Below are 13454 nucleotides of genomic sequence, written 5' to 3'. Positions count from 1 at the left end.
TAGACTCAGCACTGCCCCATAGACTCAGCACTGCCCATAGACTCAGCACTGCGCCATAGACTCAGCACTGCACCATAGACTCAGCACTGCACCATAGACTCAGCACTGCCCATAGACTCAACACTGCCCATAGACTCAGCACTGCCCCATAGACTCAACACTGCCCATAGACTCAGCACTGCCCCATAGACTCAGCACTGCCCATAGACTCAGCACTGCACCATAGACTCAACACTGCACCATAGACTCAGCACTGCACCATAGACTCAGCACTGCACCATAGACTCAGCACTGCCCATAGACTCAGCACTGCCCATAGATTCAGCACTGTCCATAGACTCAGCACTGCACCATAGACTCAACACTGCCCATAGACTCAGCACTGCACCATAGACTCAGCACTGCCCATAGACTCAGCACTGCCCATAGATTCAGTACTGTCCATAGACTCAGCACTGCACATAGACTCAGCACTGTCCATAGACTCAGCACTGCACCATAGACTCAGCACTGCCCATAGACTCAGCACTGCACCATAGACTCAGCACTGCCCATAGACTCAGCACTGCACCATAGACTCAACACTGCCCATAGACTCAGCACTGCACCATAGACTCAGCACTTCCCATAGACTCAGCACTGCCCACAGACTCAGCACTGCACATAGACTCAGCACTGCACATAGACTCAGCACTGCCCACAGACTCAGCACTGCCCATAGACTCAACACTGCACCATAGACTCAGCGTTCCTCTCTCCAAACCTCACCACCTCTTCATCATCGCCTATTCCCTTCCACTTCCCTCCCCTATAGGGGCCGTCCATAAATGACGTAACGCGATTTTGGCCGATTTTTGACCCTCCCCCCCCTCGTCACACGGCGTCACAAAAAGTCAGACCCCCCTCAAATATGACGTCACAAAGCTCTGCCCCCCCCCCCAACCATATTTCCATTTTGAAAATAAAACATGCTTCAAATCGCTTTAAACTATTGTCATTGTGCGTATTTAATGTGGCGCTGCACTCTGATGTTGTAGGAGAAAGCACGTATTAACAAGGTGGCGTTGGAAAGCTGAAATTTAGCATAAAATTCACTTGAAAATATTCAACGTCTAACTAAAACTGCAGATGTTCAGAATATTATATTGAAATTATCTTATAATTATAAAATATTAAAAGTAATTCTAACTATAAAAAATATTTGAAACTTCGTAGAACGAACAAAATGGAGAGTATAATTATAACAATCACACATTCATTCCACAGAATGAAAAGCCCTGGTAGAATTATTAAAATAAAAAACTTTAAAAACAATCATTCCAAAATTTTACAAAATGTATGCTTCTCCATTCTCCCATGGAGAAGCAAAATGCTCCTTCATGGAATAAATAAACGGTGACTTTATTAAATTTTAATAATCAAATAGCTAATAGTGAAAGTTTATCAAAATTAGTGTTGTTATAAAAATAATATTTAGTTAAATATTTATTTAAAGTAGCGCATTTTGATGTGACGTCACATTTCTCAAACCTCCCCCTCTCGTCACAAATGTCTGACCCCCTCCCCCCCTAGGTGCGTGACGTCATTTATGGACGGCCCCATAGCCCTTTCGTATAATCCCTAAGTACAGCGATAATAATAATACTTCCATATACATTGCTTTTCATATAGGATCTCAAAAGCGCTGTGCAGGTCACATCAGCAGCTGCAGACAGCTCAGCACAAACGCGATTAAATTGTAATCCCTTTACTAAATCACACTAAAAGTTTAACAAGCCGTAGCGACTAAACGGGTTTATTTTTTAATTTTTTTTCGTGTTAAATGCCCACACACTCGATGAGAGAGAGATCCTGATATCTCGTGGGGGAGATTGTCCCAGACGCCTGTTACACCCTCCCTACCCCCCTCTCTGTCGCTGTCACCCGTCCCTGAAGCCACGTGGCGCCGTCCCAGCCACCCCCCACCCCGTCGACTGAAGCGATCTGTGGCACCGCCTCGCTGTCGAAGCGGCGACACGTTTTGATTTAAAGCTTTCGTGACTGCAGGGATTCATATTCTTGGTCCTTTCGGGTAAAGTCACCGCCACGCAGAAGGGGAAACGACAAAATCATAAAAAATATAAAGCAATACAATTTTAAACAATAAAAAATATAAAACAATACAATTTTATTGTTTTATATTTTTGTTATCTTACTGTTTCTGTTTCCACGTGACTACCGAAAGAACCAAGAATATGGCGCTTCGTTGACTCAACGGCTGCAACCCCAAACAACGGCCGGCGAGCTTAGCGTTAAAAACCGCGACACGCTCTGACGCGCCGCAAAGTGGCACAATTTTAACGTCGAATCGCACGAATGACGACGACGGAAATTTCAACGTTCAAGGCGATCACCCGAAATCGAAGTCGTTCCATAAGCCTTGTTACCCCCCCTCTCGGCGGCCCCGCGATGACGTCACGGCAATGCACATGAGCTACTCCACTCGCGATGACGTCACGGCCATTCAAATGAGCTTCTCCGCTCGCGATGACGTCACGGTCATGCAACGAGCTTCTCGGCTCGCGCGGCGACGTCACGATCATGCAAACGAGCTTTCTTCGCTCGCTCTGACGTTACGAAAATACAAAAGAGCTTCTCAACCCGCAATGACGTCACGGCCATTCAAATGATCGTCTCTGCACGCGGTGACGTCAATGCCATGCAAATTACCTTCTCAGGTCGCGGAGAGGTCACTGCCATGCAAACGAGCTTCTCGGCTCGTGGTGACGTCACTGCCATGCAAACGAGCGTCTCCGTTCGCGGTGACGTCATTCCCGCGAGTGAGACATTCGTTTGGGATGACGTCGAAACACCATCATTTGTTAACATGAACTTTTTTAAAGCCCATACGCAGCGTAATGATATACAAACGCGTTGAGTTTATTTTATTTATTGTGCACCGCTGCTCAATGTGGTCCCGTATCCCGAAATGATCGAATAACGTTTGTGAGAATTTTATTGTTTTATATTTTAATATTTTATTGTTTCCCTTCTACGTGACTTTACCGAAAGAACCAAGAATATGAATCCCTGCAGTCACGAAAACTTTAAATCAAAATATGATCGAATAACCTTTGGGTGGAATCATGTCTACGGGTACCGAGCGGTCGGAGGGGGTCACGTGATTTCACAAACGCGTTTGGTAAAGCGGCTCGCCGCTCATTAACGATTTGCAGTGACGCGTTGAAGCGGATGGCAAATTTTTATATAACGCTCGCGATTTTCTAAACGTTTGTATCTTTCTTTATTAACGTACGGCCAATGCAATACATACGCCTCTAATAGCAGCGGCGGCTCGGCGAAACAGCAAAAAAAAAACGGAGACTCGATCACAAAATAATAACGTGGCTTCAATTGAATCCTGCCATGATGACCACCACCATCATCACCACCGCCACCATCATACTCATCATCATACCGGGGGTGATGACCCTCGATTCAGACAGCAGCAGCACGCTCTCCGCGGAGGAGAAATCACGTCTACGGTGCGCGACAGGTTCACGCGACGCGCGGTCACTCGAGGCGGATGTACTTGGCCCCGTCGCGGTAATGTGGAATGGTCACCACTAAGCTCTGGCGCTCTGAAATCAGCCGGAGCTTCGTGACTTATCTGCGCGGTCACCCCGACCCTGAATCCGCTCCCCTCTCATCTCGTACAGGGTGGCCCAGACGCCAGGTCACACAGGGTTATGTTATATTAACAAAGCGCGTTGGGTTATTTCGTTTATTTTTAACGAATGTTCCAGCTGACTTCCATGAACATTAAAGCATGATGCATGAATTATCTTTTGAAGTTAATGTTTAGAATTACAGGTGTAATCTTTGAACATCAATTATGGTCTGTCAATTTTCTTTTCATTTTGTAACTATTCAAAAAAGGAAGGAGACAATTCAATTATTATGAATAAGAGATCAAATATTAACTTAAAGAATAAACAATTAAATGCTGTAATTCCAGTGTTAAAAGTAATTAAGTAACCCGAATGTGTCCTGACTTTTGGGCCACCCCTGTATCCCTCCAAAATCAGCTCAAGCCTCCTGTAAACCACGTGCCTTCTGTGTTGCCACCCCCACTCTGAACCCCGCCCCTCTCCCCGTCGCCGCCCACTCTGTAAACAGACGCCGCTCCTCCACCGTGCAGCAGCAGCAACGTCAACGCCCCGATCCTCCTCCTCCCCATCCTCATCTCTCCTGATCCCTCTGCTCTGGTTACTTTTGCCATCCTTTTCCTCTCAATTCCCGTTCTTTCTCTCCTCTCTTCCTTTCCCACGTTTCTTCCGCTTCCATTAATTACAACCGTGACTCCCCTTCCCGTTGTCTGACATGGGTTACACGATGCCCGTATATAGTATTTATATGCTACGTGCTATGAAGAATGGCCATTGCCTGAAACGTCGTTTATTCTTTATACTTTTTTCTCTTAAGGCAGGGTAACTGACGAATATATTTAGTTTTGTAGTACTGTATATACGATTGTCAATTAAGAATGGAAGTTATGACAATTTAGCGAAGTTTACACCCACGCTCGTATGAACTCCACGGAATATCGTTCGCGGCACAGGGGGGTTGGGAGCTGTCCAGCATTTCAGCAACCACAGCCGTTGTGCGTGGGGGTGCAACAGTTGGGCATTCTTCATAGCACGTAGCCTTCTGGTAAGCCAGGGTTACGGCACCCCTTGACGCCCACAGTGCTGGATTACAGGCCACGTGCATAGCCACCACCGCCAGGCGATGATGATGATAATGATGACGACGATAATGATAACGACGATGATAATGATGATGTTGACGATGATGATGACGACGATGACGACAATGACGACAATCATGACGACGACGATGATGATGATAATGATGATGTTGACGATGATGATGACGATGATTATTAAGATGATGATGACGATGATGTTGACGATGACGACGATGATGATGATGACGATTTCCCACCTGGTACCCGTGGTGGCTGCAGGGAGCAGGTGTTGGAGATGTTTGACCACGCATACGGGAGCTACATGGTAAGTGGCTCCTGCTGAAGGCTTTGGATTCCGATGCAACTAACTCCAGACGCGCTTCAGTCGATGACACGGTCGCTCGTCAGCTGTGCCGATAATGAATCGGCTTTTAGCGATTCATCCGTGAAAATCGATTATGCCTAACGTACGATGTGCATCGAATCTTGGCTATCAGAATAGACTACTGCAAAGTCCCCGCTTAACGCGGGGGGGGGGGGGGGGTTACGTTCCTGAGAATTGCCGCGTGAAGCGAATTCGCGTTAAGCGTGCTATGCGTGGCAGTCATTCATTTAAATATAACGTGCCCGACAGAGAGAGATACGGCGAGTGAAAAAGATAAGGGAGCGAGGTGATGCTACGCACACAAAGATGCTGCCGGTACAATGGCTGAGGAAGAGGAAGGCACGTCATGTATCACAGCGCGCATCAGGACTACAGTATGAATACTACAGTACCTAAATTTCGATTTAAATTTCGATTTAAAGCTTTCGTGACTGCAGGGATTCATATTCTATACTACAGTACCTATTCTAGATTTAAAGCTTTCGTGACTGCAAGGATCCATATTCTCTGGTTCTATTCGGTAAAGTCACGTAGGTAAAAAATAAAACAACAAAAAATCACGACGTTTCGGCCACAACACAAGTGGCCTTCATCAGGTGAAGGGACCAGACTGTCTCTAGGACAGATCAGAGTTTCTCAACTGCAGTCCTCGCCACGAGCCACGGGTCAGCTTTCTGTGTTTACCAATCATCGGGGTGCACGTAGTAAGCCCTTGCTTGATTTTCAAGTGAATATATAGGATTGGCAATGGTGAAAAGGCAGAGGTGGAGAAAAGTCATAGTAACTGGAGTTTGCAGATACGCTGCTGTAGATGACACGACCACTGATTTGTATACTCAACACATCCATATGTGATTCATAATTAGCTTATTTCGGGTTAGATCGTGAAGGCATGATGGAATGTAAAAAAAACTCTCTAACCTTACAGCACCCGACAGAGCCATGGTTATAAGTAAATAAAACGACATGCTACAGTACCTGTACTAAAGTACGACAGTACCAGCTCCCAGCATCCCCGAACAACGCTGTGTTACACCCACACCGCTAAGAAAAGTAGTCCGTCACGTGGTAGACTCGCGTTGCAGCGAGTAGTCCGTCACGGGCGCCGGTGCGAGTTAAGCAAAAAAAAGAAAGTAAAAGATAACCCGCGTTGAAGCAAAAACGCGTAGTGTGAACGCCATGCTTAAAAATGGGGTATTTTTCTATAATTTACAATTCGAGCGAATTACATGCGCGCAAACTGTTGCCGACGATGACGACACCGACAATGATGATGATGATGGTCGTGTAGACTCGGGCATTCCCGGATGACGAGCTCATGCCGCTGAGCTGCCGGGGTCGCGACCGCGAGCGTGAGCCGAGCCGCGGGGACGCTGACGACGCACTCGGACGGTGAGACGATCACTCCCGCTGTAGCTTCCCTTGTGAAGACAGAGCCAGGTCCTCATTTAAACTATGAACTGCTTTTTTTTATTTTACCGTGTAAGGGCCCACTGAGCTATGTAGCTCTTTTTTCAGAAGCGACCTGGCCGTCACAAATGATAGCTCAACGAAGTGGCGTATCGTTATGTGGAAATTTATAGTGGCCAAATATTCTAAGAACGCACTTTGATTCTAAATGTGGAGGGGAAAAAAATGGAGGACCCGGGGAGAAAAATCCACGCGACCATGGGGAGAGAGACACCGCAAACTCCAAATTTACAGGCATCAGGATCGGGATCGAACCCACGACCTCATGTATACCAGGCGAGGGAGTTAACATGACCACCTCATCTGTGCCGGTCGTTACAAACGCGTGTGTTCCTCTCTCGTTTTAACGCTGACCGACCGCCCCGCGAAATCCCGCCAGATTCTCTCTGACTCTCATCGACTCCCTGGACACGCTGGTGGTGAGTGAGTGAGTGACTGACAGCCTGCATCTGCCATTGAACCCTTTACCTAGTCGTCACGTGCCTAGGGCCACCCCGGGATGGAGGGAATTGCCCAGGGCCTCGCACAAAAGAAGGCCTCACAGTGGTCAGGCGGCGTTGGCGGCGACGCGACCTGCAATTCTTTAGCGATGTGGAGGCGGCGAGGAGTTGGTGCATCACTCACATGTTGTGAAACTCCCGCTTGCCACGAGCGTCGAGGGAGGTGTCCGTCGTACCCCGGCTCGCCAGAGGAAGGCGTTACAACAACAAAAAAGAACGTGGACCTCCACCTGTAGAGAATAGAGTGTTTGCACCTTCGCGCGCGTGTGTTTCCTCCCGAGTGCTCCGGTTTCCTCCCACGATTAGCACCCGTTAATTGGCCGACGACATTGTGAAAATACACACAGAGGATCGCGGAGCTTGGGGCGATTGGTGGGAGCGCCGGCTCACCGAGTGGCTGCTGCGCTCCCGCTCGTCCGCGGTTCCTCCTCGCGCCTCTGAGCTCCGGGTCGTCTTCTCTCTTCGAGAGCGAATCGGCACATTATAAAAGTTGCGAATGTTTTAATTATTAATAAGGGGGGGGGGGGCGCCCCCCACGTGGCATTCTGGGTCTCCAGGAAGCTACGGGGGGTGGTGAGATGGCGACACTGCACGTGGCACCCACCCTGAGTCTACCAGCGGCCTGCTAGGGCAGTGGGTCGGCAACTAAAGCAACAAAAAGAGCCATTCTTTTCGAATTCGGTAAAAAAAAGAAGATACACATTTTAAGAGCCGCAATGCCACGTCGTGAATACGAGACGGTGGGTCCTTAATAAATAACTGTCACGAAGCAGCAGTCCTTAATGAGCCGCATGCGGATACGGAGCCGCAGGTTTGCCGACCCCTGCCCATGGTAAACTGGGCTTCCATGGTGAACTGAACTTCCATGGTAAACTGGAGTTCCATGGTAAACTGGACTTCCATGGTGAACTGGACTTCCATGGTGAACTGGACTCCCATGGTAAACTGGACTTCCATGGTAAACTGGACTTCCATGGTGAACTGGACTTCCATGGTGAACTGGACTCCCATGGTAAACTGGACTCCCATGGTAAACTGGACTTCCATGGTAAACTGGACTTCCGTGGTAAACTGAACTCCCACGGTAAACTGAACTCCCACGGTAAACTGGATTTACATGGTAAATTGGATTTCCATGGTAAACTGGACTCCCATGGTAAACTGGATTCGCATGGTAAACTAGACTCCCATGGTAAACTGGACTCCCATGGTAAACTGGACTCCCATGGTAAACTGGACTCCAGTGGTAAACTGGACTCCCATGGTAAACTGGACTCTCACGGTAAACTGGGCTCCAATGGTAAACTGGACTCCCACGGTAAACTGGACTCCCGTGGTAAACTGGACTCCCATGGTAAACTGGACTCCCGTGGTCACGGGTCGGCAACCAAAGTAACAAGAAGAGACATTTATTTCGAATTGCGGTCCCTAAGGAGCCACCGCATGCGGCTCCGGAGCCACAGGTCGCCGACCGCTGTGGTGCTACGGCATACCTGGTGAGAACTTACATACTTTAAATCTAGATTGAAAACTCAGTCCTTTAAAACTGCTTTTTGTGTTTAGATTGTTGTCCTTCCCCCGCACCTCCGATTCGGACGGTTAGCGACGTACGGTGCGAAAGAAGTTCAACATACATAGTTTCACACAAAGACCCATCGACTAACACAGAGACCCATAGACTTACACAGAGACCCATAGACTCACACAGAGACCCATAGACTCACACAGAGACCCATAGACTCACAGAGAGACCCATAGACTCACACAAAGACCCATAGACTAACACAGAGACCCATAGACTAACACAGAGACCCATAGACTCACAGAGAGACCCACAGACTAACACAGAGACCCATAGACTCACAGAGAGACCCATAGACTAACACAGAGACCCATAGACTCACACAGAGACCCATAGACTCACACAGAGACCCATAGACTAACACAAAGACCCATAGACTAACACAAAGACCCATAGACTAACACAGAGACCCATAGCCTAACACAGAGACCCATAGACTCACACAGAGACCCATAATTTTTTGTCATCCCGCACCTCCGATTAGCACGGTTGGCTACGTACGGTGCGAAAGACGTTCAACGTACACACACGTGTACAGTTTGTACGTACACGTGTATTATGAACGCACGTGTACGTACAACCGGAGGCTCGGCTGACTGACCGCGTGTCCGTGTGGTGGTGGCGCCGCCGGCGGTGGCGGCGGCGTCTCCGCAGGTGCTGGATCGGCTGGAGGAGTTCGACAGAGCCGTGCGCAAGGTGCTCAGCACCGTGCGTCTGGACAGCGATATCGTCGTGTCCGTCTTCGAGGCGAACATACGGGCGCTGGGGTGAGCGTCGTCCCGACGGCATCTTGCAAAATCGTCGCCGTCTCAGTTGTCGCCGTTCCATCGCCGTTGCCACCATTCCGGCCGTCGAACAGAGTCGGTTTATTCATAAGAAAGGTTTTTGGGTTAGATCGCGTTTATTTATAAATGTGTCGTAACCCTCCACCACCCGACACGGCCAATCAGCAAAAAAAGTGTCACGTTGACAAAAAACAAATAATTCACTACTTTAGCCCACCGGTGTGTTGAAGAGTGAATCCGCAACATTTACAGTTTGAGTACGACGTTTCGCTGGTAAATACATCCAGCATCATCAGGCAATTCGCCAGAATGGTAAAGCCCTCGCTTGCTCCCGGTTTTATATAGATCAGCAGGGTGATGTCATCACTTAACTCATATCAGGTGCAGTGATTAGAGGCGGAGGGGGGGGTATTGTAATTATATAATCGATTAGTAATCAGTCATTGGTTATGATTAGTAATGAGTTGTAGATTAGTAATTCTTTAATCAAAATGTAATGTGTATTATTTAATAATACGCTTCCAGGCCGCACTAAGCCTGTGGCTGTCAGAGCGATTAAAGTTATTCTTGTTCCTCTCAATTTCAATGGATTCTCTAATTAGTCTTTGCCAGTAATAATTAGTTTTACACACCACTGCAACATTGTCAAAATCAATTGAGTGTCCTTGTTGACAAGCATGTTCTGCCACTGCCGACAGTTGTGTTTGAGATAATTTAATATTTCTCTGATGTTCTTTTAGTCTTACACTGATGTTACGTCCCGTCTGCCCAATGTAGCAGCTGCCACATAAACAATTAATCCGATATACACCTTCTGTTGATAATTTAGGTAATGCGTCTTTAGTGCAAGATACTAGTTTTTGAATTTTGTGTACTGTACCAAATCTTACTGTAATGTTTTGCTTTTGCAAAACACCGGCTAATTTGTCAGTTACTCCTGAGATATATGGAATTTTTATTGTTTTAACAATCTGGTCGCTTTCAGCAGTATTGCTTTGCGATCGTGATTTGGCATTCAGTGCTCTGTTAATTTGAGCATTATTGTAGCCATTCTGTCGTAGTGCGTCTTTAACGTGCTTAATCTCTCTCACTAGACTCTCACCATCTGACACTGTTTTAGCCCGATGTATGAGCGTCTTGATAAGAGAGGATTTCTGAGCTGGATGATGATGTGATTCTGCATTCAGATAGGCATCAGTGTGCGTTTGCGTTCTGTAAACGCTGTGTTATTTTACCGTTTAGGCCATGTCCAAGCAAAATATCTAGGAATGGGAGTGTGTTATTCACCTCCATTTCCATGGTGAACTGGATGGCCGGGTTTTGTGCATTGAGATGATTTAGAAAATCATTAAGTGTATCTTTACCATGTGGCCAGACAACCAAAGTGTCATCCACATATCTAAACCAAAAGGATGGTTTTAATGTGCTCGAGGCAAGTAAATAAACGCGATCTAACCCAAAAACCTTTATTATGAATAATATTGGTCGCGAAAGCCTACGTGTTAAACAGAGTCGGTTTACCGCATCGCGCGCTTTCAGATGCGCTTCTTGCGGCCGCCTGTCTCGAGCCTGGAGAGCGGTCGCAGTGCCGCATCATCCAATGGGCTACAGCGGGCACCTGCGCCTCGGGCCTATGAAAACTAAAGGGCCTGCGGAAAACAATTGACCGCGTATTTTTTTTATTGCTTGCACGATACAAAAATATGACCAAGCTGTCTTCTTGAACAAATATATTTTTACAGCAAGGAATAGGCGCACTGTGCATGCCAAGAGACAGAGTCATGCCAATTGTTTTTTTTTTCTTAAGGCGGGAAATAAATTAACACCGGAGATGCACTTTGCGCGTTTTTTTTCATAGCAAAATTATCACGTAAACATCTTCAGGTGGTGTTTTTCCCGCACAACCTCATTCTCAATAGCGTGCAGTGCAAGGGAAGACAAGGTGGCTTTGTTGTCCTATGGTTGGCCGATCTGTCCAGCGGCCGGACGAAGTACCGCGTGAAGCAAGCGGAGTGAGAGCGGCGGTAGCCCGTGACATGGGGCAGCAGCGGCCCCAACTCTGGAGAGTTACCACTGAAGGCCTAGGGCCATCAAGAATCTTCATCGGGCTCTGAGCAGTCGGTTGGGTGACCACCATACATGCCAGATTATAATAATGTTGGGTGTGGTGCGTTAAAAGTGTCGGTCTTCCCAACGTAAACCATCATACAAACTCTGGTCATCCTCGCATTAGTGGCCGTCGATTTAAGCTGGTCACCGGATCGCACGCTTCCAGATGCCCTTCTGCGGCCATCTGGAACGCTCTTCCGATGTTAGGAAGCCGCTGTAGCTATGCACTTTTAAATTTAGATTGAAGACTCATTTCTTCAGAACTTATTTTTGCGTTTAGTTTGTTGTGCTTCCCTCGCACCTCTTGGAAGGTTGGCTACTTAATACGTATTAACAAGGTGGCGTTGGAAAGCTGAAATTTAGCATAAAATTCACTTGAAAATATTCAACGTCTAACTAAAACTGCAGATGTTCAGAATATTATATTGAAATTATCTTATAATTATAAAATATTAAAAGTAATTCTAACTATAAAAAATATTTGAAACTTCGTAGAACGAACAAAATGGAGAGTATAATTATAACAATCACACATTCATTCCACAGAATGAAAAGCCCTGGTAGAATTATTAAAATAAAAAACTTTAAAAACAATCATTCCAAAATTTTACAAAATGTATGCTTCTCCATTCTCCCATGGAGAAGCAAAATGCTCCTTCATGGAATAAATAAACGGTGACTTTATTAAATTTTAATAATCAAATAGCTAATAGTGAAAGTTTATCAAAATTAGTGTTGTTATAAAAATAATATTTAGTTAAATATTTATTTAAAGTAGCGCATTTTGATGTGACGTCACATTTCTCAAACCTCCCCCTCTCGTCACAAATGTCTGACCCCCTCCCCCCCTAGGTGCGTGACGTCATTTATGGACGGCCCCATAGCCCTTTCGTATAATCCCTAAGTACAGCGATAATAATAATACTTCCATATACATTGCTTTTCATATAGGATCTCAAAAGCGCTGTGCAGGTCACATCAGCAGCTGCAGACAGCTCAGCACAAACGCGATTAAATTGTAATCCCTTTACTAAATCACACTAAAAGTTTAACAAGCCGTAGCGACTAAACGGGTTTATTTTTTAATTTTTTTTCGTGTTAAATGCCCACACACTCGATGAGAGAGAGATCCTGATATCTCGTGGGGGAGATTGTCCCAGACGCCTGTTACACCCTCCCTACCCCCCTCTCTGTCGCTGTCACCCGTCCCTGAAGCCACGTGGCGCCGTCCCAGCCACCCCCCACCCCGTCGACTGAAGCGATCTGTGGCACCGCCTCGCTGTCGAAGCGGCGACACGTTTTGATTTAAAGCTTTCGTGACTGCAGGGATTCATATTCTTGGTCCTTTCGGGTAAAGTCACCGCCACGCAGAAGGGGAAACGACAAAATCATAAAAAATATAAAGCAATACAATTTTAAACAATAAAAAATATAAAACAATACAATTTTATTGTTTTATATTTTTGTTATCTTACTGTTTCTGTTTCCACGTGACTACCGAAAGAACCAAGAATATGGCGCTTCGTTGACTCAACGGCTGCAACCCCAAACAACGGCCGGCGAGCTTAGCGTTAAAAACCGCGACACGCTCTGACGCGCCGCAAAGTGGCACAATTTTAACGTCGAATCGCACGAATGACGACGACGGAAATTTCAACGTTCAAGGCGATCACCCGAAATCGAAGTCGTTCCATAAGCCTTGTTACCCCCCCTCTCGGCGGCCCCGCGATGACGTCACGGCAATGCACATGAGCTACTCCACTCGCGATGACGTCACGGCCATTCAAATGAGCTTCTCCGCTCGCGATGACGTCACGGTCATGCAACGAGCTTCTCGGCTCGCGCGGCGACGTCACGATCATGCAAACGAGCTTTCTTCGCTCGCTCTGACGTT

The 13454-nt window shown here is 46.7% G+C and overlaps 2 protein-coding genes across 6 annotated transcripts in view; one reads left to right on the top strand and one right to left on the bottom strand.

Moving 5' to 3' along the window:
* Positions 1–9356, bottom strand: part of SWT1 (SWT1 RNA endoribonuclease homolog) — a 32372-nt gene extending 23016 nt beyond the window's left edge. The window contains exons 1-3 of one of the 5 annotated variants that reach the window (XM_032973143.2): positions 9268–9356; positions 7475–7544; positions 7209–7314 (exon numbers count right to left, since the gene is read on the bottom strand). The gene's annotated coding sequence lies outside the window, so the exon portion shown is untranslated. Of the gene's footprint in view, positions 1–2393; positions 2521–2709; positions 3004–7208; positions 7315–7474; positions 7545–9267 lie in introns of those variants that run through there. The other 4 variants (XM_076074822.1, XM_076074823.1, XM_076074821.1 and 1 more) reach the window with 4 other exon arrangements.
* LOC142931189 (ER degradation-enhancing alpha-mannosidase-like protein 3) lies at positions 3174–10031 on the top strand. The gene is made up of 5 exons (XM_076074824.1): positions 3174–3524; positions 5009–5054; positions 6406–6506; positions 6964–7003; positions 9321–10031. Exons 1-5 carry the CDS (start codon positions 3406–3408, stop codon positions 9435–9437), a joined length of 423 nt encoding a protein of 140 aa, XP_075930939.1. The 5' UTR covers positions 3174–3405; the 3' UTR covers positions 9438–10031.
* The last annotated feature ends 3423 nt before the right edge of the window (positions 10032–13454 follow it).

The sequence above is a fragment of the Petromyzon marinus genome, chromosome 50 (genome assembly GCF_048934315.1).
Source record: "Petromyzon marinus isolate PM22_M1 ecotype Great Lakes invasive population chromosome 50, UKy_Petmar_22M1.pri1.0, whole genome shotgun sequence".
NCBI lineage: Eukaryota > Metazoa > Chordata > Hyperoartia > Petromyzontiformes > Petromyzontidae > Petromyzon > Petromyzon marinus.
The sequence above is the reverse complement of the archived record's forward strand: the minus strand, read 5'-3'. Positions and strand labels throughout refer to the sequence as shown.